The sequence below is a fragment of the Pinus tabuliformis genome, chromosome 6 (genome assembly GCF_031772625.1).
Source record: "Pinus tabuliformis cultivar Carrire ecotype Pingquan chromosome 6, CPIR1, whole genome shotgun sequence".
NCBI lineage: Eukaryota > Viridiplantae > Streptophyta > Pinopsida > Pinales > Pinaceae > Pinus > Pinus tabuliformis.
The window spans coordinates 1,863,750,746-1,863,778,138 of record NC_142292.1 but is presented as its reverse complement, the minus strand read 5'-3'; the positions used below and the strand labels follow the sequence as shown (position 1 = coordinate 1,863,778,138).

At 38.5% G+C, this 27,393-nt stretch overlaps 1 protein-coding gene across 3 annotated transcripts in view; it reads left to right on the top strand.

The window, feature by feature from the left end:
• The window catches only part of LOC149266541 (nucleotide pyrophosphatase/phosphodiesterase-like), a 396,678-nt gene that overhangs the window by 316,504 nt on the left and 52,781 nt on the right, over positions 1 to 27,393 (top strand). For all 3 annotated transcript variants that reach the window (XM_089430684.1, XM_089430676.1, XM_089430680.1), the window contains exons 8-11: positions 17,641 to 17,722; positions 17,923 to 18,055; positions 18,362 to 18,567; positions 18,667 to 18,792. In XM_089430684.1, coding sequence (XP_089286810.1) covers positions 17,641 to 17,722; positions 17,923 to 18,055; positions 18,362 to 18,567; positions 18,667 to 18,792 — 547 coding nt within the window. The remainder of the gene's footprint in view (positions 1 to 17,640; positions 17,723 to 17,922; positions 18,056 to 18,361; positions 18,568 to 18,666; positions 18,793 to 27,393) is intronic.

Genomic DNA, 27,393 nt, shown 5'->3' with positions numbered 1-27,393 from the left:
CATCCGTGTGGATTGCTCCTCCAAAGGTTGTGCATGTCCTGTTGTGCTGTGTGTCTCTGAGAGAGTTGGGATTTCCTCCTTTTCGACTAGAGACTCACCTCCACCCTCTCCCTCTGCGGTGAAAGAACCTTGACACCAGTAACACTAGCAATCACTAGGCACGCGAACCTCGAAGACAAAGCAGACCACTCTCAGGTGCTGACAAGTAAGAGCTAAGGCAAACCTTTAAGATAATGGCAACCAGGCCATCATACCGGATGGGACTGCTACACCAAACAGTGTGAGGTCTAGTTGGGACTTCATACCGGGGAGATCCGCTTAATGTTGGTGGGTCTAGCACTGTCAACAAGACCCTAAGTCTAAACTTAGGAAAATTAAAATATTAATGGGTATTATTCTAATCAGGGGTGAAACATTTAGAAAAAGACACGGATTAAGCCAAAATGATCTGAGCCTTTGATTATGATTTAATCTAGGTTGTTGGTTGTCCAACAGGAAGATATAAAGGGGCTTGAGGGTCCTTTGGAAAACAAATAGAGAGATTGAAGAAATTGATTTTCTAAAGTGAGAAGTTCTCAGGAGGAAAAATCGATTGTAGAGATCTTTTGTGGTTGAGGGGCAGGGATAGCAACCTCCGGAGAGAGAGATTCTTAGCCGGAGATACATCAACAGAGAGAGGTAGAGAGTGATCCAGTAGCCTTGATGTAGGGCCAAAAGAGCCACACAAAAGCAGCGCAAAGGGAGAGAGAGAAAGTTGAAAATCATAGCAGAGGGTTAGTTAGCAGCTGAAACCAGGGTGTGAGACCGGGAGGCTTAGAGAAATGAATCTAGGCTACTGATTGATTCCCTATTTGGGTGAGGCTATTTCTAAGAGGGCTGACACTAGGACAACATAGAGGTAGCGCAGGGCCTGCCTAGGGCGCCTCATCTAGTAGTTGGAACAGGCGGGACTTTTTCTCAGTGATTGTGTGAGGTAAAACTCACAAAGCTTCTGCCAGTATTTCTCTCTGTAACTGAATAACCCTATGAGGTATTCAATGATGTATTTAGAATTTGCTACTGCTTAATAATAATAAACCCTCAGAGCTGTTGCACCGGTTTTCCCGCATTGGGTTTTTCCGGGGACTTTTGTCCAAAAATAACTGTGTCCTATGTGTTTCTATTTTCCTTGCTCAGTTTCTATGTTTCAGAATCATATTTAATTTGGTGTGGGCCGCTTCAGTAATTTACTTCAATGTTTCATGAAGAAATCTGAAATAAGCTTGTAATGTAATTTACAATCTAGGTGAAGTAGATTCAGTTGGTTGCAGTAGGATTCCTGAGATTGTTAGATCTAGGAATTTTCACACGGGATCCATCGAAAGTATGCAACATGGGTACTCTTTGGATGAGGAATTAAATTTTGCATCCAACGAGTACTCTGCTCGAAATTTGAGTAAAACCTTAGGGAGACAAGTTGAAAATACGAGTTGAAAAAATAGTTTTATGATTTGATTATTTTTTAATCTTTTTATTTTTTTACTCCAAAAATGGTGAATCATCCCCCATGGTTGACATCATCACCTTGAATCTTATTGGTTCTTATAAAGTTTATTTTGGTCGTACATTTTTCTTAGGAGGCTCGTTTTAGACCTCAAAATTCCCCTAATATTTCAGTTTCTTCTCAGGTTCTTCTCTTTTCTAAGCTATGTGAGTTTCACTTATTTCCTTCCTTTTCTTGTTCACTTTAATGTTTGGACAATCCCTTTTATAGTGTCCATACTCATTGCATCCAAAGCATTGAATCTTGGACATGTTTGTCTTCTTCTTGGACTTTCCAAATATTCCACTCCTCAACTTCTTGGTTCTTGCAATGAAGGCTTGAGACCTTTCATTTGATTCGATGTCATCCTTTGCCTTGATCCTAGATTCTTTCAAGATACATTGAGCTCATAATTCATGAAGGGGTGTAGTATCTTTCTTTGAGTAGATGATATTGCAAACTACTCCAATCAGGTGGCAAAGCATTCAATACACAGAGTCATTTCAAAGTCGGAAACAGTCTCCCCAAGCCCTTGTAATTGATCCCTTATTTGAGAGATCTTCATCAGATAGGTGGCCATGTCTTCATCCTTAGATTTCCTTATTCTATATAGTTGATTTCTCAAGGAAACCTTTTGACCTGATGTACTTATAGAGTACAACTTTACTAGCTTATCATACATAGCCTTAGATGTCTTCAAATCAGCAACAAAAGGAACAAGATGATCTTTTAATGATTCCACAATGATTCTTTGTGCTCTTACTTCCGCTTTCTTATACTTTGCTAATTCTTGAGTCTTCTCTTTGCTTGATTTTGGAATTTCACCAAGAACATACTCCATGACTTGGTTTTCTATATGTTGTTGCCGCCTCACTTGCACACCTAGTTAATGTGGGAAAAATCCTCAATCCCACAAGCTGTGACTTGGTGAAAAACTAAGAGATGCGGCTATCACCTATTCCTAACTCTCTCCGTTAAAGCTCTCTCCTAGTCAAAGCTAAGGGGGGTGGCCCCTAAAAAAGGTTAATGAATGAAATGTGAGTTTCTAGGAGACTAAAATGAATGGAGAACCTATCACAAACAATTTATGAACAAGTAATTAAATATTTATATGAGAAACATCCAATGATTCATTCAAAAATATATAATCATAGACCAATGCTTAAACCAATAATTACTCAAATAAATAGTATGTACTTGTTCAAATCAAAATATGATGGCAAGCAATCCTACAAAAAAGAACAATGTTAGATCAATAATGAAATATCACTTGCAAGATATAAATAGAATATTGTACTTGTAAGCAATGCTCAAGTAATAAGAGAATATTTTCCAATAATCATGAGCTAAACATCAATTACATGAAATAGAAACTTAGCAAGTAAAATAAAGATCGCAAATGAAGGATCCACACTACTTGCAAAATAAGGAGAATGTTCTTGGAAAGAGAGACAATGATTGCAAATGTGATTCAATAGATCCAAAATATTACTGGAAAAAATATAAATAAATGTTGCACTTGCTAAAGGAATTACTTAATAACAAGAGATAATTACATGAAGAGATAGTGAGGCCATCCATCATGACAAGTACATGAAACCAATAAATTTGCAAGTAAATTTAAAGTGCTCTAAGTTGAGTAAATTGGAATGATATGCAATCTATTTAATGTGGAATGCAATTATCTTGGTAAATTTTAAGTTAAATGTCTATCTAGATTCATGTCTAAGAAACTAAGGAACGAGAGACCTCCAAAACCCCACAAATGTTTCGCGAGATAAGCTTGCGAAACACCTTAATTAAATGAATTAGCCGTCATTTAAATTTTTCCTAAGTATAACTTAGGAAAACTGGTTAATTAATGAGAATTAATGAAGGAAGATCGAGAATGCTCTAAAAAGCCACATGGATCGAGTTTGAGATGATCTTATCTGTTGATGAGGTTTTAATCATGGTGATTGAAGCTCCAACGAGAGATTATATGAGAAAATCGATGAGATGGAGATAGACACAAGAGGGGAGCGAGTTCTTTGGAAGATCGAGTTATCCAGTTGCAGAGATTCAGCAAGGAAGTGAGTTCGCACTAGAGAAGGAGAGCATTAGTGATTGAGGGAGTAGTAGAGAAAATTCCGGAGGAGTTTCCCAGCAGTTTTCCAGTGTCGGAGAGGCAAGAAGAGGGAGGTCTTGTTTACTCTGCAAAGAGGTTGAATAGCCAGTTTGAGCAGCCAAAAACCCCATTTCGAGTGTCGAAAAGGGAGTCATTTTAGTTTCTGCCAACTAAAGGCTAGGAGATCACCCAAAAAGCAGAGCAAGTCATTTCCAGAGGCAGAGGGAGGTTGGACGGCTTAGTTGGAGTCGAATTGCACACAGTACAAATTTTCCAAGCCAATTGTGCAAGTTTGAGGAAGGTCATGTTGTTGGGGAGAGAGAATGAGTAGGCCAGAGGGAGGTTGAGTTTGTTTGCAGAGGGAGAATTTTCTCCATATTATTTTTGCCAAATTATTTTGCGAAGGATAGCTAGTTGGGCATCTAGATATTGTACTAATATTTTTACAGTTGCATAATAATAAAATAAACCCTCTTCTGCTGCACCGGTTTTCCCTTCGGGGTATTCTTGAGGACTTTTTAGTCCAAAAATATTGATGTCTATTTTATTGTATGTATGCAAATTTTTCTTAGTTCCAGTTTATTGTCCGCAACGTATTTTATTTTTGGTGAAGATTGCAATTGTGAGTTATCAATATTTGTCGTAATAACAAATAAACTGTAGAACGATTAGGAGATAAAATTTCGATAATTGTAATCAAGGAATTTTCACAAGGTGATGGTGTCAAGTTGTGTGGTTTCATAGATGTAGATTGGGCAGGCAGTTCAGTGGATCGAAAGAGCACATCAGGGTGTTGTTTCAACGTTGGATCAAGCATTGTATCTTGGTGCAACAAGAAGTAGAGATCGATGGCACTGAGCTCTGCAGAAGTAGAGTACATGAAAACTAGCATGGCCAAATGCGAGGCTATATGGCTTCAGAAGCTGCTAGTGAGCTTGTTCAGTCAGAAGATGGAGGCGACCAATATCTAGTGTGATAATCAAAGTTGCATCAATCTTTGAAAATCCAGTGTTCTATGATAGGTCAAAACATATAGAGATACAATACCATTTCATCAGAGATTGTGTGCAACATGGAGCAGTCCAACTACTAATATTCCCACAAAGCATAGGTTCCTGATATACTCACAAAAGCTCTAGAAGTTTGTCTATTTTAGAGATCAAATTGATATAGTGGAGAACCCATTCCAATTTCAGGGACAATAGATCAGTTCTCAGTTGTAGTACTTGCAGCAGCAACATGAGATCAGATGCAGCGTAGGCAGTGTTGGCAACAGTGCAGAGTGGCACAGTGTAGTGTCAATAACAGTGCATATGTAGAGTGGTTCAGCTACAGGGTTGGTAGATGAATCAAAGTATGCACAATAACTTGGTGGACAGTGACAAGTTGTTACAGATGTCAGACACTAGTAGCATGGTCAAGCTACAAAGAGGAGTTGTCTATGAGAGAACACCTTCCTCGCTAAGAGGGAGTGTTATATTTTAGTAGCATCGGACATGTGTTCTAGTCTTGACTTGTGTCTAAGTGACTAAGGAACACAAGATCTCCAAAACCTAGAAAAAAAATTTCGAGATAAGATTGCAACACCTTAATTAAATTAACTAGCCATCGTTTAAATTTTTCCCAAGTCTAACTTAGGAAAACTAGTTAATTAATGGGAATTAATTAAGGAAGATCGAGAATGCTCTAGAGACTCACACGGATCGAGTCTAAGATGATCTTAGCCGTTGATGAGGATTTAATCATGTTCATTGAAGCTCCAACAAGATATTATAAGAGAAAGTCGATGGGATTGAGATAATATAAGATAAGAGAATTATATTTATGTCCAATTAATGACCGCAAAGTAGGTCAAAGGGACTGTTGAGTACAGTGATGTCCATACAATGCGGGAGAAACAAACGATCTCCTATGAAAAAATATAATGCATGAATATAAAAGGTACAATGCAGGAACATAAAAGATACAATGTATGGAATTCCCTGACAGAGAATATCCAGGAGCTAATGGGTCTGAGGATCAGACCCATCTCTCCTAACATCCGAGGTTGATTGAAGAACACTAAAAAAAACTCCACAAAGTTTGTTGGCCCGATGAAGGGCCGGTGGGAAGTGTAGACTGTCCACTAAATCATTGTCTGGGGGAGTTTGCGCACTACTGAGGTTTGGAGGACCTAGTCCGTCTCCCAGGGACGGATCTGAGACGGATTTGTCGCTGAAATCTCGTGTGGCGGGGTGAGGTCCCACGAATCCTCACTGATCTAGAGTCTGGATATGAAACAGTATCAATCGGTCTCTTGGTGCCCCTGTTTGAAGGTAGTACCCTGAAAAATGTCGTGATCCTCTGTGTGGGGTCTGGTCTGATGGGAGGCTGAAGAATATGCACTCGAAACCTAAGAGCCTCCTGCATATATAGGGCCAAACATCTCTAATTGGGATACCTGAAAAAGTCTGCGAGGGTCTGAGAGTCTCTAAACAAGCAATGAAACCTTCCTCTGATCTCGTAGTAGATAGGGCATCCAAAAATGAAGTGCACCTCGGTCTCTACTTCCTGTAAATGACATACCTGGCAGATTTTGTCTGGTCTATCAATCTAGTGGTCTGTCTCTACCCGAAGTCTATGAGAACCTACTTTGAACTGGCCTAGAGGAATGTGAAGAGCATGCATCTAGTGGTGAAACGTATACTGGGGTCGAACAATGAACCCGTCTCTCAACTCCAAGAAGTGCTCAGCATAGAAGGCCATCTTTGGGAACAACCCTCTCGAAGGATTGACCCAGGTAACCTAGACGAACTGCCTATAGATTTCCTCCCTGATGATCTTGTTCAACTCCTGTCTAGTAGGTAGAAGGTGACCATGAGCATCCAAGGAATATCAGAAAGGAGGGAAGGAGGGAGATGATCCAACTAAATGCCCACTGACTCTAAGAGATCTGAAACTCCTGTAAACCAATATGTAGCCCGACCCAAGGGAGTGGAATAGGTAGTAGTCTCATAAGAGAAATATGCCAAGTAAGGATATTGGTCTCTACTCTTTATCGAGTTTGCAAAGTCCCAGACACGATGCAAGAATGAGATCAAACTAAAGACTGTGTCAAGCCGAAAGGGCTGAGCTCCAAACTTTGCAAGGATGATGTGCTGAGGTACTATCTGTTTGCATATGGTGATGCAGCAGAGAAGAAGAATTTGGACTCTCTCAATTGAAGCCCAATCTGACTCAAGTAAAGACGGTCCCCAAATCTCTGAGCCATATAGAACAGTGGGACTTGTTGACCCTGCCGCCTACACCTACCTGCAAGTCAATGAGAAAAGCCTCCGACCCCACAAGGTGTGGTTGGTGGCAGGGAACTCATAGAAGGGGTTGTCAAACTAATCCGGACTCTCTTCGTTTGAGCTATCTCCTAGGTTAACTGAGGGGGGTGGTCCCTAATGAAAATTTAAGTTAAAGAGATGTGAGTTTCTAGGAGAGTTGTTAGAGTTATATAGATTATTTCTTTAACATTTATAAGCAAAAACGGATATGAGCAATAACCATCAATACACAAAATAACCCTGAAATACATAAACAACTAGTGCCTCCAAAGTATTGCTCTTTAAGAAATGAGTGTATTTTCTTAAAATGAAGTGAAATGCTTTCAAATGGAAAGCCAAAATAATCCTAAAAAGTGAAACAATAAATTGTTAGCATAAGATATTATAAATGCTTTCAAGATGAATAAGTCTACAAATCAAAGCATGGAAACTATCTTGCTAAAAAAGATACAAAAATAACTCAAATGTTAGACCAAGATGACAACATGCAATTAAGTTTGTAACCCAAAATAATGGTACTTGAAAGTGAAATCAACCATTTATGACAATAATTAAACCACAAGATGAGTCAATTTCCAAGTACAAGAAAAATTAAACTTGTTGCAAAATTAAAAGGAATTACAATGCTTGTATCCAAAGTGCCTCTTGAAATAAGATTTGCATGTGAGACAAACTATCAAGATAGCAAGAAATTTAAGAACTTTGCAAAGAAAGTAAATATGATGGAATGATTTCTTGGTTTATTTTATTAATTAGTACTAAGGCAAAGTTACAATTGAACTCTAGTCCTCATACCTCATCATCGTCCAAATATTTGAATATCACAATGAGGAGTCAATAGAGGTAGAGGGTCCCTAAAAGTCTATTCAACCAACTTAAGTTGGAGGTAAGTTTTAGTGAGGCTTGGGATCTTCCTATACTAAAATGCCTAGATGAAGTGCAAATTGTGTTAATTCCTCAAATTAAACTAATGCTTCATGCAAATGCTTCAAAGAGAAATAGTTTGCAAAATTTGAGAGCGTATGCATGTGGGAATTTAAATACAAGATCAGTAAAAATTTCCATGTGGAGTGAAATGTATTGATTTTAAGCATGCACAATATGGAATTTAAAATCTAGAAAACTAAGAAAAAACTAAAAGCAAGATTAGGCCACCCACAGGAATCCCTCCTCTAAATGAGGAAGGGGCATGCCATGGGAAAAATGCCAAGCTCCCTCCAACAAAATCTTTTATCATTTATTAGCGCTTAAAGCGGTTAAAAATGCCTCTTAGAGGGCAGCCCGCAATACGAGAGAGATCTTTACAAAGATATGACTCTGACAAAGCTAGATTCTCTCCCCAAAAATATAACAACAATCAAACTTGAAGATGGAAAAATATCTCCAAAAGAGATTCACAAGGCTTAAAAGGCCCACGGCCTATATGAGTTTGCAACTCTCTTCCAAGTGCTTATGGCCTCCCTAGAAATCAATCTTTGGACAGCGTGAGGGGGTCCTGTATACACATAAGTGAGTAGTTTTCCAAAGCTTCTCCTCAAGCTCTTTGTTGCCCAATGCTCAAGCCTATGGGCTGCAAAACACAAAAAAATACCAATTGTTAGTGTAAAATTAAGAAAAAGAAACCAAAACTAAACTGAGAATTTAATTTACAAAGTACTAGCTCAAGTAATGGGAGTGAACCCCCATAGTTACCTAGCTTTAGAAATGACTATTGAATAGGAGATATAACTTTGAAAGAAATATAATCAAAAAAGTATTTTGAATTTTAAATGGATGATCAAGTAGCTATAGATTAAGAAAACTCCCTTTTGCTCTTCATTGGATTGAAAACTTGAAGCGAAAAAATGGCTGAGTCTTGGATAGTTGTGATTCTAAGAGTGAGTTGATCTAATTGAGATTTCTCCCACTTCCAGATGGATTCCTGCACACAATACAAAATATCTTTCCTACACACTTGAACACGTATTAGTTTGCACAAGGTTAGAACAATGTAATGAATAAGATAAACCAAGCATTCCTCCTAAAATGAATTAGCAAGCTTCTCCCTAAATACTACTCTAAATCAAAGATATGTGCAAGATAGCTTGCACACATCAATCCAAGCAAGATAGCAAGCATAAATTAATATTAATTCAACATGCGAAAAAATTAAACACAATAGCAGTAGTATGAAAGGACATTACCTCATAATGGCAAGAGAACACCAGTCAGATAGCCCCAAAGTCTTGATTATATTAAAAAAGTATGCAAGTACAAAATGACAGAGTTTCCTCAATCCCAATAGCTTATTACATGATACAATATGAGAGCCCATGGCTCTATATTATATAGAGAGTAGGGAGCAAACCCCAATGAAGAATGACAATGACAAATGGCATTGGAGCCAATCCCAAAGAGAAATTTGAATTTGTTGAATGGAGCTCCAAATGCCAAGTGTAAAATTCAAATTCTGGCAAGTGGACATTATTTTGTTTTTCCCTTATGTGTCAAATTCGAATTTTATGATGGAATCACAAGTGTATATGGGTGGTAACCCATGTGGGGACAATTTCCCAAAAAAATCTCTACCAAATATTCTCCCAAATCCTCCCAAATGTGCATTAACTTCACAAATTCGAATTTCCAAGTAAGTAGCTTTCTCCTTTAATGCCAGAAATTCGATTTTATTTGAGCACATGTCCTTTCCTTGATTTTAAGAGTCCACATCACCTTGGGACGTCACTTTAACTCCCCCATAATTTTTCACTTCATTTCCACAACATTTAGCATGTGTGGATATTTATTTTTCTCCATTTATTTAATTTCTAGCTTAATTAATTGTCGGATTTCCCACTAAATTTAGGAAAACTGGGTTTTGAGGGTTCAAAACACATTTTTAACCCCTCAAAGTGTGTCGTAGTAGAAAGTTGAGGGTGAGAGGTGCAAATTTCATTACTCATACTCCATACAGATTCTCTAAACATCACTTATTACATTACAAATACAATTTTTATTGTAATTTCCTCGGTGCGGAAAATCTAAAAAATTAAAAAATGACTACCTAGACCTAAACAAATTCCACAAATTTTTTTGTGTTATCTAGTATGGTAATTTACATTGACTCTAGACACTAAGATGTGTTAGGGGCTCTACCTTCAAATCGTCACCCCGACTTTGGGGTAAAACGTGAGTGAAGAAAACCCAGAAAATTATCCGCCTCTGAAAAGGAAGGGATAATTAACCAGATAAAAAAACATTTCAAAGTGTACTCGTTTGTTGATCGAGTCCCAACATCCTAGGCCTGTTACAGACTCAAAAACTCATCATTACTGGTATGACTTATTACAATTCCCCGCAGGGTGTGGATTTGGGTACAAGAAAGATGATGAGAAGATAGAAGTAGAGTTAAAAAACTTTGTTGATTGATGATATTTGATGATACAAGTGTCCTTTGGATCATCCTTGGGCATGGAGTCTTCATATAATCATCAGATGCTACTCCAGTGGTCAACAGGACTGATTAAGGCGTCCATGAGGCTCATCTTGGATGAGATGTCTTGGAAGTGATGTCGAAAGCACTCTCTCGAGAAGGGCTAAGAATCCATATCCTTTGTTGATCTAAGGCTGAAACGTTGGTCGCAAACTGAAGCGAGGACCTCAGAATTGCACCCCCAAGTACGTATACATGCTAGTGACGTCAACCTCCTCCCCTCTGAATAGGAAGTGAAGGTCAGAAGTTTTCTTCACCCCATTGAAGATCATAATCTTGGTTTTACCCAGGTTGACCATCAACTGTCAAAGATCGCAAAACAAAGTTAAGGCATCCAGTTGCCTCTGTAATCCTTCTAGAGATGAGCAGAGGATGACCATGTCGTCAGCAAAGAGTAGAATAGATATCAAAACCTGGTGAAGAAGGTAGCCATCAGTGTCATGGATATGCTCGTGTAGAAAAGCCTCCAATTCATCAATATAGATCCCAAACAAGGTAGGGGACAATGGACAACCTTGCTTAACACCAATAGTACTTCGGATGAAATCAGACATCCCATGAGCCATGTGAAGACGACCAAGGACAGACTCATATAGGCATGTAATAGTTGTCAATAGGGTCACCGAGATGCCAATATCTCTGAGCCTCTGTAGTAAGGCTTCCCTCGGAACGAAGTCAAAAGCTTTCCGAAAATATACGAAACAACAATAGAATTTCGAAGAGCGGTGTCGTGCCTCCTCAATCACGGCGTGAAGGGTGAAGATGTGGTCAATGGTCCGATGAGCTGGTCGAAAACCTACTTGTCCCCTAGCTCTGAGTTGTCTCTACTCAAGCTCACTGGAGAGCTTCCTATGTAGAACAATAGCATACAACTTCGAGAACATGTGGCCCACCATGATCATTGTTATTGGGATTTGAATTGGAGCCTGATTTGTGGATCAAATGGATGATGTGGTGTGACCATGCCACTGGAAAACCTTCGCGGACTACATGGTTGAAAAGATCAGGCAAGTAGCTAACCAAAGCACAAAAACCGTGTTTAAATAACTCTGCTTGGTAGCCTTCCTCATCCGCTGATTTGCTATTGTTCATCACCCAAATGGCCTCTCTAATATCTTTGTCTGAGAACAGGTAACAGGAAGGGGGTGGGGAGGTAACATGAATTTGGCCTTGCCCCGGAATATCATAAAGGTTGGAAGTGTGAGAGAACATGGATGTAGGGTCGAGGTTAGATGGAAGAGGGGAGCGTCAAGGAAGGATGGTATGCCAGAATTGTTTAGGGGAGTGGGCAAGGAGAGCAAAAAGTTCTCGTCTTCTATGAGAGACAAAGAGTTGTTTCTTGTGACGAAGGAGACGATGATAAGAAGCTTTGAGGTCAGGGTAGAAGGGTTGAGAGTGGGTGAAAGCATATCGAAGTTCTCGATGTAGAGTCTTGCATTCATCATCGTACCATTTGTTCATGGGGCAAGATCCAACTTTTCGGGAGATGGAAGTGGAATGAGTGGAGTGGGGGAAGGATTTGAGTGTTGCTTCCCAAATGGCAGATGAAAGATGGGTGTATTTAGTGGAAGCAGAATCAAGCAAGGAGAATTGGGTCTCTGATGGGAGCATCTTGCGTAGGGTAGAGGAGAAGATGTCAGGGTTGCCTTCATCAAATCGAAAGGTGGTTCAAGGTGGGCCCCGAGGGGAAGGATGGGGTGGAAAGGGAAGGTCAAACCGAAGAGAGAAGGAAAGAAGTGCGTGATCAGCAAGGGGGATGAGGGATACTGAGAGATGGAGGATAGAAGGGAGCAAGTTCTAGCTCGCGAGGACATAATCAACTACACTCGCACCCCCGCCATATGGACGACATGTGAAAAAGCAGGAGTCAGGGAAACAAGGGAGACCATTTAAAATTAAAAAGCCCTGTAATTCCCCCAATTGCAATAGATGCTTACCATAAACTGTAGTGGGCCCCAAAGCATCATTTGACGTCTGGTGAAGCCCTACTGAATCTGGATCTACCCCCTAGGTACAAAACACATCCTCTGATCAATTGTGGAGAGGGATCTGGAGATCTCTAGTATGAGCATTGAAGTCACTTAGGAGGATGACTTCCCCAACAACAGAGTACTGAGTGATGTCGGTGTACAAGTCTATAAAGGGTTCCCCATTTTAGCCATTATGGATGGCAAATGGTGAAGAGGCTAGGGGAAAGTAATTGACTGCAATGTAGATGTCCCTCGGAGGAGAGACTCTGACGCTAATCTGAATCCACATAAACTTGGCAAAATCATCTTTGGCTACCAAAGATACCCTATTCCAGAGTGTCACTAGCCAAAAAAGCAACTCCACCTTATCCTCTGACCCCTCCCGAGTTCTTCGTCTCCTGCCTACAAACTGAGAACCAACAGTAACCTACAATATTTGGGAGAGGTCGAACAGGGTTTGTATGAGTCTCGGTGACAAAGAGGATGTTTGTTGATTCGAGAGCGTCATACAAAAGTCCCGGCGATGACTAGAAAGATCTGTTGCCATTCCAACAATGGATAGAGATGTATGTACCATGTCGTCTCCCCAAGTGGGCCCATCATTTGGAACCTCCAGTTCAAGGTTCCCACCCAAGTGGGAAGGAGTCCCAAATGACTGCCGGAAGATTCCTGATGACTGCCCATTTCCCTAACTACCGTGCTGCCATAACCTGTTCTCTAGATTGTTTGAGTTCCACAACCTATGCTCGAGTGAGGTCCTCATCCAAGAAAACCCTCTTGGGGAGAGAAAACAACTTCCGCTTAGCCCCGAGGGCACAGAGTCGATCGGATGCAGTCTAAAACCTGAGGAAGAGAGTGGAGTTGTAGCCCAACCAAGCTCTGTCCAGAGCTATATCGGAGAGGCTAAGGGTATCCTGAAGGAACCTAGCCCCCACTTCCATAGGATCTAGAGAGGAGTGAGGTAAGGGGAGACCTCTCACCTTGAGATTCAATTCTCTCACTCGTCTGGTGCGTTCTTCCACAAGTTTTTCTTGCACCACCTCCTCAATTGTTACAAGAGGGGTAGGAGTTTTATTCTTTGCCCAAACCACCTGTGCCCAAAAATTGATGTGTGTCTCAATTCTTGTTTGAAGGTGGCCTGTTGGGATCAAATTTCTTCCTGCTTGCTTTTAAGGTCGAGAATTTCTGCATGCAACATATCATTTGGAGGATGGATATTTTCCTGCTCTTTGCTTTCATGTAATATCTTCTTAAGGGATAAATTATCCCCTTCCACCTCCGAAACTCTAGTAGAGAGGGTGTGTATTTCTGAACGGAGCTTGTTGTTTTCAGTTTCCAGAAATTCCATTTTCTGCAGCATTTGTTTTACCTGGGCTGTCCAGAATGAGAAATTCGACTCCATGGCTTTTTCATGGACCCCTACCCCTTGACCCTCAGCCACTATTACTGCGGGTTTAGGCGAAGCTGGGGGCTCTGACAGGATTTCAAGGAATTGGTTGACATCCATGTCTAAGTCCATCAGAGGTCCTTTAAAAATACTGCACAAACATGGACTATTACTTCAGTGGTTATACAGTTGATTCATGGTATTTGTCAAACACTTAGCGTGCATCCCAAAAGCACGTTGCAACTCTCTTCCTTTCCTGGTCTGCGCCTTTGTTGTTGCTGTCTACAGTGGGCTATAAACTGTGGGCAATCTTCCTTAGGATAGTAACCAATTGTGCAAACTTTTGACCAAAGCTCTAACCTCAAATCTGCCTCTGAGTGCACCACTGTCTCAGGAGCCAATACTGCCTTAGAACTCTCGGACATGCCTTGAATACTAATTAACCCTGAGTATCCTCATGAACACTCGCTGACAAACTAGTAGTGAAACCATTGACACAAGAGGGGAGCGAGTTCCTTAGCAGATCGAGCGATCAAGATGTAGAGATTCAACAAGGAAGAAGAGCATCAATGATTGAGGGAGCAGCAGTAGAGAGTTCCAGAGGATTTTTCGAATGGAGAGCCAGCAGAAGGGAGGCCGAATTATTCTATAGAAAAGTCATCTAAGTAGTGCAAGTGAGTGAGAAATCCTAATGTGTGTGCCAGGAAGAGATTGATTTAGTGGTTGAAGGCCGAGAGACCACCCGGAAGGCAGAGCTAGTCATTTCCAAAGGCAGAGGGAGGCTATACGGCCTAGTTGGAGGCAATTTCAAGGGTCATCTTGACTTGCGCAGACTAGAAATGCGAGCAGGCCAAAGGGAGGCCAATTGATTTGCAGAGGGAGAAAATTCTCTCCCAGAAATTTTGCTGGAGGATTGTCAGTTGCGCATCCATATTATTGTACTTAGATTTTTACTGCTGCATAATAATAAAATAAACCTTCATATGCTGCACCAATTTTCCCTTTGGGGTTTTTTCGGGGACTTTTCAGTTCAAAAATTTTGATGTCTATTTTATTGTGTGTGTATTATTTTCTCAGCCTCCAATTTATTTTCCGTAGTGTATTTTATTTTTGGTAAAGATCACAATTGTGAATTTATCGATATTTTTCGTAATAACAAATAAACTGCAAAACAGTTAGGTGATAAATTCTCAATAATTGCAATCAAGGGATTTTCACATAAATAACTCACATAACTAATTATATAATAAACTTTTACAACATAGTTCCATTTCATATTATGCTTTGTTCATGTCACATTAAGTTTATTAAGCTATTTTAGAATTTATGTAAATTTATGACTTAATTATATAATAAGAAAATAATACGTTAGAGAATGGTCTTGTATGACTTTTACATGGTTTTTATACCTGCCCAAGGCAAGGTATATTGTAATTGGTTTTTAGTCAAATTGCTATGACTTTCAATATTTGTTTGTTTTGCAATAAAGTTTTGTAAAGTTTTTAAAAATTATCATATTAATTCTATTTTTTTGAATAAAAATATATTTTGTATTTTATGAAATTCATTATTTTTAATTTTCTATTGGATAAGTACAATAAAAAGACATTTTTTTATAGGGTTTTAATTGGAATTATCAATATAAAATATAAAATTAAAAAATATAAATTATTTTAAAATGCCACATGTTTATAAATTGTACCAAGATGATTAAATGCAAGTGGTACTTACATTAATCTAATTCTTAAAAAAATCTTAAAAAAACTTAAAATACAAACAAATCAATTTTTTTTTATTATTTGCAAGGACTCTATCATTCTCATTCTCGGGGTTTGACAGATCTAACTTGCCAAGGTGTATCAAACGGTTCTGGATCTGATTTTGGATGTGTGACAAGGCGTGATCTGATATGTTATTAAAAGCTTGAAAAATTCTTTTTAATTAAACATTAATATATAGGTTATCAAGTTATGAATCTGCGGTTATCAAGTTATGAATCTGCGGCCCCTTCAAGTGCTCTGCATCTCTGCCCCATACAACCTGCCATAGAGATTTTAATGACATAAAAACAATGAATGTGCATGTGACTCACATTTCATGGGATCTATTCAACACACTATTTTAAGTTGATGAACCCCTTATAATTAATAAGAAAGTGGGATCATAAAATAATCATTTAATATAATATAAAAAGTTGGTTTATAAAGTTCATAATACACATAATATCAAAATCAATGCAATTAAATTTTATAAATTTTATTTTTATATGCATAGTAAAAGTTTTTCACTAATCTACATGATATGTGAACCGTCCATTAATGACAAGATGATAGACCATGGCAGATCCGTGCATGGGTCATATCAAAGTTTTATTTTTTTATTAGATAGTTAATTTATGTGGATATTTGGTAATTAAAGATTTTTTTTTATTTTTTTTATTCCTTTAAATAATGCATCACATTTATGTATTTAATTTTTTTATTGTATAATTAATTTATGAAAGCAGTTGCTTTTCATAGGTTTTCTTTTAATTTTTAACTCTGACAAATTAGTTGGATTTTTTTTAGTTTAGATTTGTCAAAATATATATTTGCGAATATAAATTAATTTATGAGATGTTTAAAGGATTGGGGATTTTCAATTTTCTTTTATTTTAGTGAGAGTAGACAAAAAAAAATAGAAGTTGCAAGTTGCATGTATGGGGATGTTCGTGATAAATTAACAAGTTGTGAAAATAAGCCATTATGTATGATAATTAAAAATGCAAATTTATCAGGCAAATTTTCCAATCATATTTAAAATAATAATAGTAATAACACATCAACATTTTCTCCTCCATAATATTTAACCATTTTCCTCAATAATATCCTCTCTTTTTGGTTTATTTTCATAAAAATAATAATAGCTATAGGAATATATTAGCAGTTTTCTTAAAAAAAAAACTAATTATAATTTTCAATTTTTCACTGTTGTTAAAATCATTTTAATATGCAAAAGCATTAAAATTAGTGAGATATAAATGATTTATTATTGGATTTATTAAAAAAACCAATTATATAAATAAAATTTTAAAACAATTCAAACATTTTCTTTTTAAAATCCATCCCCAAATTTAATAATATTAAACAAATAATATTTTTATGTTTAAAAATAATAATATTATTTTTTCCTATTTAAAACATAATTTTTTTTTTAAATATCATAACATTTATTTTATCTCAGTTATGATAACTTCTTATTTTTTTTATTTTTTTTTTCGGCTTGGAGTATGCCGTAAAACTGCTTCTGCTTGGCTAAGAGCTCGTCTTCCTCGGACGTAAGGAAACAGGTTAACGGCCCAAGACCCAGAGGCATCTGGCAGGAGTGAAAGCCTGCTCCCTTACGGACCACCAGCGGGTTATTACAGGTGGCGTGGTTTTCCTTGATAACAGTGATGAGTCAAACCGACATTCGCGGATAGCAGCCAGAGATGGCTGTCCTCACTGTTGGTTTGACACCTGAGTTTGATAGGTTTTGCCACCTTAAAAAAAAAAAAAAAAAACAAACAAACAAACAAACAAACAAACAAACAAACAAACAAACAAACAAACAAACAAACTAACTAAACTTCTTATTTTTTACCTACAAGACAGCAAAGCTTCCTATTACACTTGTTTTTTCTTATTACTGAGTCAGAGTCCGATAAGCCTCTAACATGAGAATGAGTCAGTTAGATATGCATAAAATGTGTGCACCTTACATAAATAACTAGCTCTCTACATCTGCTTTTTTATTTTTCTGTGATTTTGACACGTTAATGTTAAAGCAAATATGGTAATTAATGTATACTTAACGACGGCAGATTAGGAACTTGAGCTTTAGATTTCTTCCACAGGTTCACCAGCACGTACAGTTGGTTGGCGTGATCCTGGTTTCATACACACAAGCTTTTTGAAAGATTTGTGGCCAAACACCAAGTAAGGGTTCTCTATGTTATAACATTCCTAAGTCATTTTATTTCTAGGCATTTCCTAGCACACTTATATTTATCCATTTTGTTTTGACTCAAGTAGATTAAGGGAACCGTCAAAATTTTCAAATGGAATTATTTCGTGCCTTGTATCCAGTGTCAGATTGTTTACTTATTGCTGGTTTTCATGTAACCTCATTGCAACAGATACTGCTACATGGTTGGCCATAGGCTATTAAACGGTTCATATGTGTGGAGTCCAGTTTATGTTTTTCGGGCTTCTCCATATCCCGGCCAAGATTCTTTACAGCGTGTAATTATTTTTGGTGACCTAGGGAAGGTGAGGTATATTGCTATAGTGCTCAAGCAGTTTTGCATGTATATTTTCCAATGAGCATAGATTTTCTTACATATAAGGTCATTCGTGATGGAAAGTTTTATTTTAGTTAGTGATATCACTTCTGTTTTTAAATCCAAATCCTTGACACACAAGTATAAATTAAATGTCTATCTACTTCTGTTTTTAAATCCAAATCTGTGATACACAAGTATAAATTAAATGTCTATCCTTTCATTCATCATGAAAAGGGTAATACAAGATCATTGAAACACCAAGCTTTAATTTGTTGTAATTCCTTATTTTCAGGCAGAGCGTGATGGGTCTAATGAATATAGCAATTACCAACCAGGTTCTCTTAATACGACTGACCGGCTTGTTGAAGACTTGGATAATATCGATATAGTGCTTCATATTGGAGACTTATCTTATGCAAACGGCTACCTCTCTGAATGGGATCAATTTACATCACAAATAGAGCCAATTGCTTCTCGTGTTCCATACATGGTGGCAAGGTTCGAAAATTAGTATTTGTCAATATATAATAATATTTGAAAAGCATCAGTGATGATCTTGTCAGTATGGTTCTTATGATTGTTTTGTTTCGCTTGCAGTGGTAACCATGAACGCGATTGGCCTAATACAGGTTCCTTCTATAAAAACACTGATTCAGGTGGAGAATGTGGTGTGCTAGCTGAAACGATGTTTTATGTTCCTGCAAAGGACAGGGCTAAGTTCTGGTATGGAAATGTGTATGATTTTAACAAAGTTTCTACCTTGGTTTGATAATATGGGAAAAAGATTAGTTTTATGGTTTCCTATCCATGCACAAATGTTCATGAGCAACACATATCGAAAAGATCGTACTTATATATATTTATGACCCCCAGACGTATTATATGACATGTAAGTTGTAACTTGTAACTACATAACACTAACACTAGGACTTCAGTGCAGTGGATGCTAATATAATTATGAAACTGTCATTCTGGCTTTAAAGGGGATTCCTCAGTAGATAATCAGCCAAGCGAAAGTCCACAGCTTATAAAATATTTAAATGGACCAAACACACTGAAGTCTGCACACCTACCTCTCCTCCAGATCAACCTACACCCACCTCGCATTGAGAACCAGGCTAATGAATGTCGTTGAAGCAACAATGACTAAAGCTGATGAGAGTCATATTGCTGTAAGATCTTACCAAAACTCCACCCCCAATCCCTACAAAACGGCCTTGGCATCCTCACATTCATTTTGGACTATTGCTTGGTTCTCTTTTAGGGCCAGTTTATTGATGACCAGATTTTTTGGTGACTGCAGCTATCTAGTTCACTCCTCAATTGGGATTTGCTAGTGCTTGAGAGTTTCGGTATTGTTTCCCCTCTGGAAGCTTTGGTATATGTTTGTTTTTTAGATTGACGTTAGCTCTTGTCTGCATCTTATGCTATGCGATGTGATGAGATAGATCAATTATTAGCCAAGGGTGCTTTGTTGATCAAGGATGCTCTAGTCTTAGATTCTTTATTTTAGCATTGTTTGCTCCTTTGGAAGCACAGATAAAGTGCTCTTGATTTAATTTCTGTAAATATAAGAGGTGTTTTGTAAAATAAAATAAAAAATTATGAAACTGACTTATCATTTGAGTTGAATTCTCTCAATAAGAATGTGCTATCTCAGTAATAGTAACAATAATAATGTAGCAATGCATAAGTATCCTGGATCTTTACTGTGGATCATCTCCAAGATGTCATTCTTGTTAGAACTGGCTTACTTGTAATGGGGTTCTTGATTTATCAAGGCTTCCTGGTATTCAGAAAATCCTGTCAAGTTCATTTCATGATAAAAATGTCAACAAGATTGATTTGATTTGGCAGCTGCTATATGACAGAACATCCAGGTTTGACTATAGCGCTGATGGCATATGAACACCATCTATCATCAGCTTCTACAATCAGGTGGGTCATTCCAACTGGAAGACATAGCAAAGCTAATGTATTCTATTGTAACTCTAGCTTCAAAACTTAGATTGGTAATCGAACCAAAGTGTGCAGGGATAGCTGGTTCAGTTTTTATTGGTCTATGCTCACATGCAGAAGAGTGAGAGAAGACAGAATAGAGCTTTGATTAATTGCTTTCATGATTCACAGAACACTAGGAGATGTTTTATGTGCTTAGGGGTTGTGATGGCCCAAACTGGCAGTCTCATTAAGGTCTTTACAAAATGCTAAGGTGGCACCACACAAGACAAGTGTCCACTATCACCTCGGCACTAATCCCCACTCTTTAGGCCAACTCCTACAGAACCATGAGAGGCATCCCTATACTAAAATATCCTCCACCATAGGTTAGTAGACCAGTGTCTTATAATACCTCTTGGCAGATGGAGTCTCAGAACAAATTTTAGATTTTTTGCCAAGCTGAAATTGAAAATCTATCACAGGAAATGCAGACCAGCAAGTGAAAGACATTCTAGTTATGAGAAAGAAACTTTGAAATGGCACAATAATTGAGTGTTGAGAGCCCTTACCAAGCTTGAGATAAAATACCTCACTGTTGACCTTGTTATGTGGTTGAAAGTAAACAATTAGTTATATGTTCTGGTGCTTCAGACCTGCAAAACTGCATAAAAATGCAGAAAGCAGCAAGCTAAATCCCTTTTTGGGGCCATCCAAAACCCTAGAAATGCTTAAATAAAGTATGATTATTGGGTGGAGGTGTTAGGGAACTGAAATATGATCAAAATGAGCAGCCCAGCACTTAAAAAATATGAGTACATGGAAGAAATTCAAATTTGAAAATATCACTCATGAAGAGAGGTCAAAACCTATATTTTATTTTATGCAGAAATCTAATTTCTAGCAAGTTGGAAAATGATTATTCACCTCAAAATGTTGAACTAATACCTAGAAGTGAATAAAATTGAAAGGTTTGAAGATATGTACCTTTAGGCTCAAAACCCATGTGAGAGGATTTCACTTTCCATGCAAATCTGTGGCTGTAAATTGAATTTACAGACCTTGTAAAACCCTTGTACAACTCCTTGAATTGCTTAAGATCAGTCCTCTTGCACAAGACAAACAAGTTACACCTTCCTTGGGTCAATTAGATAAGATTGAAGTGCAACTGAAGTGATGAAACTAGCTGAAAGATTTGAAATTAAGCTCAAGCTAGTGAAATATATTTGTATTTTTATATTTTCTTATTTTTATACTGTTAAATTTTAATAAAATAGAATTTTGGAAAAATGTTTTGGATTTTTGAATAAATGGTGGTGAGGTGGGGCTTACTTTTGTCATACTATTTGTTGAAAAATGTAACTAGGTTCGGTCTTCATAATTATCATTGTACTTGTATGAGTATGTATTTCATGTAAAAGCAAAAAGAAGAAAAATAAATTTATTATTATTATTATTTTCTAGTCAAAACATGTTCTTCATGCTTCTAGGGCTTATTGAGTCAAAAAAAAATTGTCATGTGTCAAAGTCTCATTTGGACTATTTGTAAGAAAAAAAAATATGAGTTAAAAGAGTCAATTTTTTCACCACAAGACCAAGTTGGCCCTCTAGATGGACAAGTCGGTGTGAAAATTCCTTGAAATGCAACATATGGATTTTATTCTTCTAACTGATTAATTATGTAGTTTATTCGCTACAACAAACAACGAATAAATCACACTGCAATTTCTTCACAATAAAACCTATGTTGCAGAAAATATCACACACACACAATAAAATGAGACCAATATTTTTGGATAAAAGTTCTTGGAAAAACACCACTGGGAAAATTGGTGCAGCAGATGAGGTTTATTTTATTATATGTAGCAACAAAATCTGAGTAAAATATTTGGATGCCCAAACTGGGAATCCTCAGTAAAATAATCTGATCAAATAAATTTGGAGAAAATTTCTCCTTTCTGCAAATTATCTTGGCCTCCCTTTGACCTGCTCGAACCCCGTTGCGAAACTCGGTCTCCAGGAATTTGCATTCCCTGGCCTGCGAAATCGTACGGCCTGCTAGTTGGCTCCAAATGAGTCGTCTTGTCTCCCTATGCCACTGGAAGTAATTCACTTGGCCTTCTGGAGCTCGATCTAACCTCCGACAACACTGCAAGCCCTCTTCCAACAACTTGCAGTGGCTTTTCGGCCTTCTTGCAGAAATATTTCGGTCACCCTGTTTTGTTGTTGGGAATCTCTGTTGGAATACTTTGCTACTGCTCCCTTTATCTCACTCATGCTTTCCTTTTGGCTTGAACTCTTCTCCTTGCTCAAATTGTGCCACTAGATAGCTCGATCTGCCAAGGAACTCACTTTCCTTGTGTCTCTGATGTGTATATCTCCATCCCCATCGACCTGCTCTTATAATATCTCGTTGGTGAACCAACGACCATGATTAGATCTCCATCAACAACTATGATCATCTCAAATTCAATTTGTGTGAGTTTCTAGAGCATTTTCACCTTTCCCTAATTAATTACTAACCAGTTTTTCTAAGTTAGACTTAGAAAAAATTTATATGATGGTTAATTAATTTAATTAAGGCCTTTAATAATGTTATCTCACGAAACCTTTTTTGGGTTTTGAAAATCTTGTGTTTCTTAGTCTCTTAGATACAAACCGAAACTAGAACACTTGCCTGATGTTACAAAAACTAACACTCCCTCTTAGCAAGGAAGGTGTTCTGTCTTCTCCCATAACATCTACCCTCGCGCTGTTGATGTCTGATATCTATAACAATCTATCACTGTCCACCAAGCTCCTGCGTATACTCTGATTCATTTGCTAACCCTGTAGCCGAACCATCCTGCATCTGCACTGCTGCTGACACTGCACTATGCCATCTTGCATTGCTGCTAACACTGCATGCGCTGCAAACGATCTCATGTTGTTGTTGTTGCAACTACTGTAGCTGAGAACCAAATCTTAGCAACTAGCTTTGCAATTGTCCACTGAGTCTCTAACTGTTAAAATTGGCAACTACGGCCAAACTCCATGTGGATCACCTTATTTATGGCTTCTGATATTTTTCCTAGATTCCTCTCATTGAGAGGTGTAGGATTGATCTAAAGGTCATCCGATTCCGATAAGTATTTATGGAGATATGAATTTATTTTGATTATGGACAAATTGTCAAGGTCGGCCAACAAACTTATGTAAGCTCAAAAGCCCAACAGTGATGTCTATTCAACCTCAATGTTTGCATATAAATACAAGGAGCATTCACCTTATTTGGACAATTCAATTCACTCATCTTCTCTCTCTCTGTCCTACGCATAAAAAGAGCCTCTCTCTCTCTCACACTTGTGGATGAAAAGGAAGACGTCCTAGGGCAAAGAAGACGCAAAAAGAAGGACGCTAGGGCAGCAGGTCATCTCTTTGACCAGCGTTGACCTTCCAGAAGTGCGGATTGGGTGTGGTTGCCTCTCCTAGGCAGGCCGCAATTTTTGGCACAAAAATCGAGGTGATCTGACCTTTGGTTTGACCGGTATTGACTGCCCTAGTTTAGGGTTGCAGTTGACTTCAGAAATCTGCAAATTGACTGAACTTTTGGGGCTGTTCAAGGGTTGTTTCTTCAGGTTGTTCGAGGACAAGTTGACTGGAAATTGACCAAGTATTCTAGAGGTCAATTTCAGCTAGTTTGACCAAGTTTGACTTTTCTGATCTAGGGTTTGCTGCTGCTGATATAAAATTACAGAATTCAGATTTTGTACTATTTCTCTCTGCTGAACTATTGAAGATAAAAGAAGATTTGATCAAAGGGTTTCCCCGCATTGGGGTTTGTCCCTGGCTAGCCGCCACATCTTGTGTCTCTTGTCTTGGCTTGTTTTCTGTTGATCATTTAATGTTCTATCTGCACTTTACTTAATGTATATGTGATTGCTAATCTGTGGCTAATAAGAAGAAAAATAAGTAAACTGCTCTAAGCATAGAACATACCATAATTTAACATGGTATCAGAGCTGAGGTGAAGACAAAGCCCAAGCAAGAGCAAGAGCAATCACCGAAGAGAAGGTTGGCAAGGCTATCTTAAAAAGAAATCATGGGGTCCTCAACACACTTCCCTACTGAAGACAAACTCCGTGAGAAGTTTGACTATCACGGATGGAAGATGTCTCTCAATCTAACATTAGAAGAGCAGGAAGTGTTGGACCATGTGAAAGGCGGGATTGTTGAGCCTCCATCAAATGCATCCGCTGCTGCTAGGAACAAATGGACCAAGGGAGAATTCAAAGCAAGGAAGATCATCTGGGACTCTATCGACAAGCGCTTGGTGGCCTATGTTTTCGAGCTAAACACCTACAAGGAAATCTACGATACACTGGCGAGTTTATTTAAAGTTAATGATGCAAATCAAGTCTTGTTTCTTAAAAATAAGCTGAAGGAAATTAAGAAGGGCAAAGATGAGAGTATGCAAGCATATTTCGTAAGGATCACCTAGATCAAGAATGATCTCCTATCTATTGGGGAAGTAATTCCTGACAGGGAAATGACACTCACAACTCTTGGAGGACTGCCATCTGAATGGTATATATTTAGGACTACTCTTCTAAAAAATAACGTAATTCCTGGATTTGAGGAATTAATGGCCAGATGCATTCAAGAAGAAACGAGGATGGAAGAGCAAGAAATGCCCATACTTAAAAGGTCATCCCTCTGCCTTTTCTTCTCATACTTAAAGAAGAAACAATTCCGGGGCTAAATTCAAAGGAAAGGCTAGACCAAAGGGTGGAAGAAAAGGACGATGTTACAATTGCAATAAAACGGGTCACTATGCAAGGGAGTGCCATGATAAAAGGGACTCACACCAGGATGATGATCAAAATTTGTCTCAAGGCAATCAAAGGAACGGCAGGTCAAATGGCAGAGGTAAAAGAAGTGTCGGAAATCAAGGAAGAGGACAACCATTCAAGAAGGCAAGAAATTCTAGGTATGAATCTAACACTGTTAACAATAAGCAAGATGAATATTATCTACCAGCAACTCTATCTACTACTGCTCCCCCGGACTCGCTGGGAAATTGGCTTATTGATAGTGGTGCCTCAAGGCACTTCACTGGTTACAAAGAAGCTCTCTATAATCTGATAGAGAAGGAAACCAACTTGGAAATTGTTCTTGGAGATAATTCAAAATATCCCGTGAAAGGCGTAGGAAATGTCACTCTTCAATTGAATCAGGGTAATACCATCCACTTACAAGATGTATTATATGTACCTGATCTCAAAAAGAACCTGGTGTCCATTTCGGCAATGGAAGACAAAGGCTACAAGGTGGCCTTCAGCGATGGCAAGGTACGTGTATGGAAAAAGAACTTTAAAGATGCTTTTACTCTTGGGTTTCGAGTTGATTCATTATATTAGGTCGAAGGAAGTCCGTTGGGTGTCATGTCTTGTGACACATCTCTTCAGTGCGAACTATGGCATCGGAGGTTTGCTCACCTTCATTATAAAGCTCTACCCGATGTAAGAAAAATGGTGACCGGGATGCCCGAGTTCAAATTAGAGCAAGAAGGTGTATGTCCTGGATGTGTCGAAGGAAAGCTCAAAAGGGGGCCATTCCCCTCAAGCCAAAGCAAGACCTCCGATATATTGCAGTTGGTTCATTCAGACATATCCGATATGATGCCTGTGAACTCTTTGGGAGGATATCTATATTACCTCACTTTTACAGATGATTATTCTCGCAAGACTTGGATATACTTCTTGAAAAAGAAGGATGAAGTGTTCCCCTGGTTTCAGCGCTCCAAAGCCTTGATTGAGAATCAAATCGAAAAGAAGATCAAGATCTTAAGGACTAATAATGGGACTGAATATGAATCCAATGAGTTTCATGACTTTTGCAAAGAGGCTGACATTAAGAGGGAGACTACTACACCATATACTCCTGAGCAGAATGGTGTGGCGGAAAGGAAGAATCGTACAATTGTGGAAGTTGTCCATGCTATGCTCCATGATCAAAGACTTCCAAAGTTTCTATGGGCCGAAGCTGCAAATACTGCCGTATATGTACAAAATCGATGCCCTCATCAAGCATTGGGTTCTAAGACTCCCGAAGAAATGTTCACCGGTAAGAAACCTGACATATCTCATTTTAGAATTTTTGGAAGCCTTGTATATTTTCATGTGCCAAAAGAGAAAAGGAATAAATTGGGTGCATCTAGAAAGAAAGGAATCTTCGTAGGCTATAGCGAAAATACTAAGGGCTATGGAATCTATGTAGTTGGTCAAAGGGAAGTCGAGATTAGTCATGATGTCACCTTTGACGAAGATATGGCTCTTAGCAAGGTAGACAATCTTCCTACTTTAAGGGGATCTAAAGAAGCTGACACCGAGGAACCGAAGGAAAAGGAAGATGAGATGATGCCCGATGTGGAAGAACCTATGGATCCTATTGATCCTCCTCCGCAAGAGCCTTCCTCTTCTAGGAAGAGGCCTTCATGGCTTAGGGGGACACTTGATGATGCTGAAGGACACATTGCACCCTGAGGAACCTTCCGTGAAATTAAGAAGCCGAACAGATATCAGGGATATCTGACCATCATGAGCACGATCATCCAAAATGAGCCTTCGTCATTCATAGATGCCGTCAAGCATAAAGTATGGAAGGATGCTATGACAGAGGAATATGAGTCCATTATGAAAAACAATGTTTGGGATGTGGTCCCTAGACCCCAGGACAAAGCAGTTGTCACTTCAAAATGGCTTTACAAGATAAAGCATGCAGTTGATGGAAGTGTGGAAAAGTATAAGGCTCGTTTTGTCGCTCGTGGCTTCTCCTAGAAGGAAGGTATAGACTATGATGAGATATATACCACCATCCGCTCGATCATAGCCCTTGCTGCTTCGCAAGGATGGAACCTACATCAGATGGATGTCAAGACTGCGTTCTTACATGGTTCGATCAAAGAGGAGGTCTATGTAGAACAACTCAAAGGATTTGAGATTTATGATCGAGAATCTCATGTGTGCAGGTTGAAGAAGGCCCTATATGGGCTAAAGAAAGCACCCCGAGCATGGTATGAGAGGATCGATAGCTACTTGATGAAGTTGGGATTCACTACTTTAAGATTATAGATGACAAGCGTATCATACTGGTGCTATATGTTGACGACCTCTTTCTAACAGGTGCAGACCCTCTCATTCACGAATGTAAGAGGGAGTTTGCTTCTGAGTTCTAGATGAAAGACCTAGGACTTATGCACTATTTCCTAGGACTGGAAGTCTGGCAGAAACCAGGGGAGATTTTCCTATCTCAAGGAAAATATGTGGTGAAGATATCGGAAAGATTCGGCATGGTGGACTGCAAGCCTGTAACTACCCCGATGGAGCTTGACTTCAAGAAGTTAAG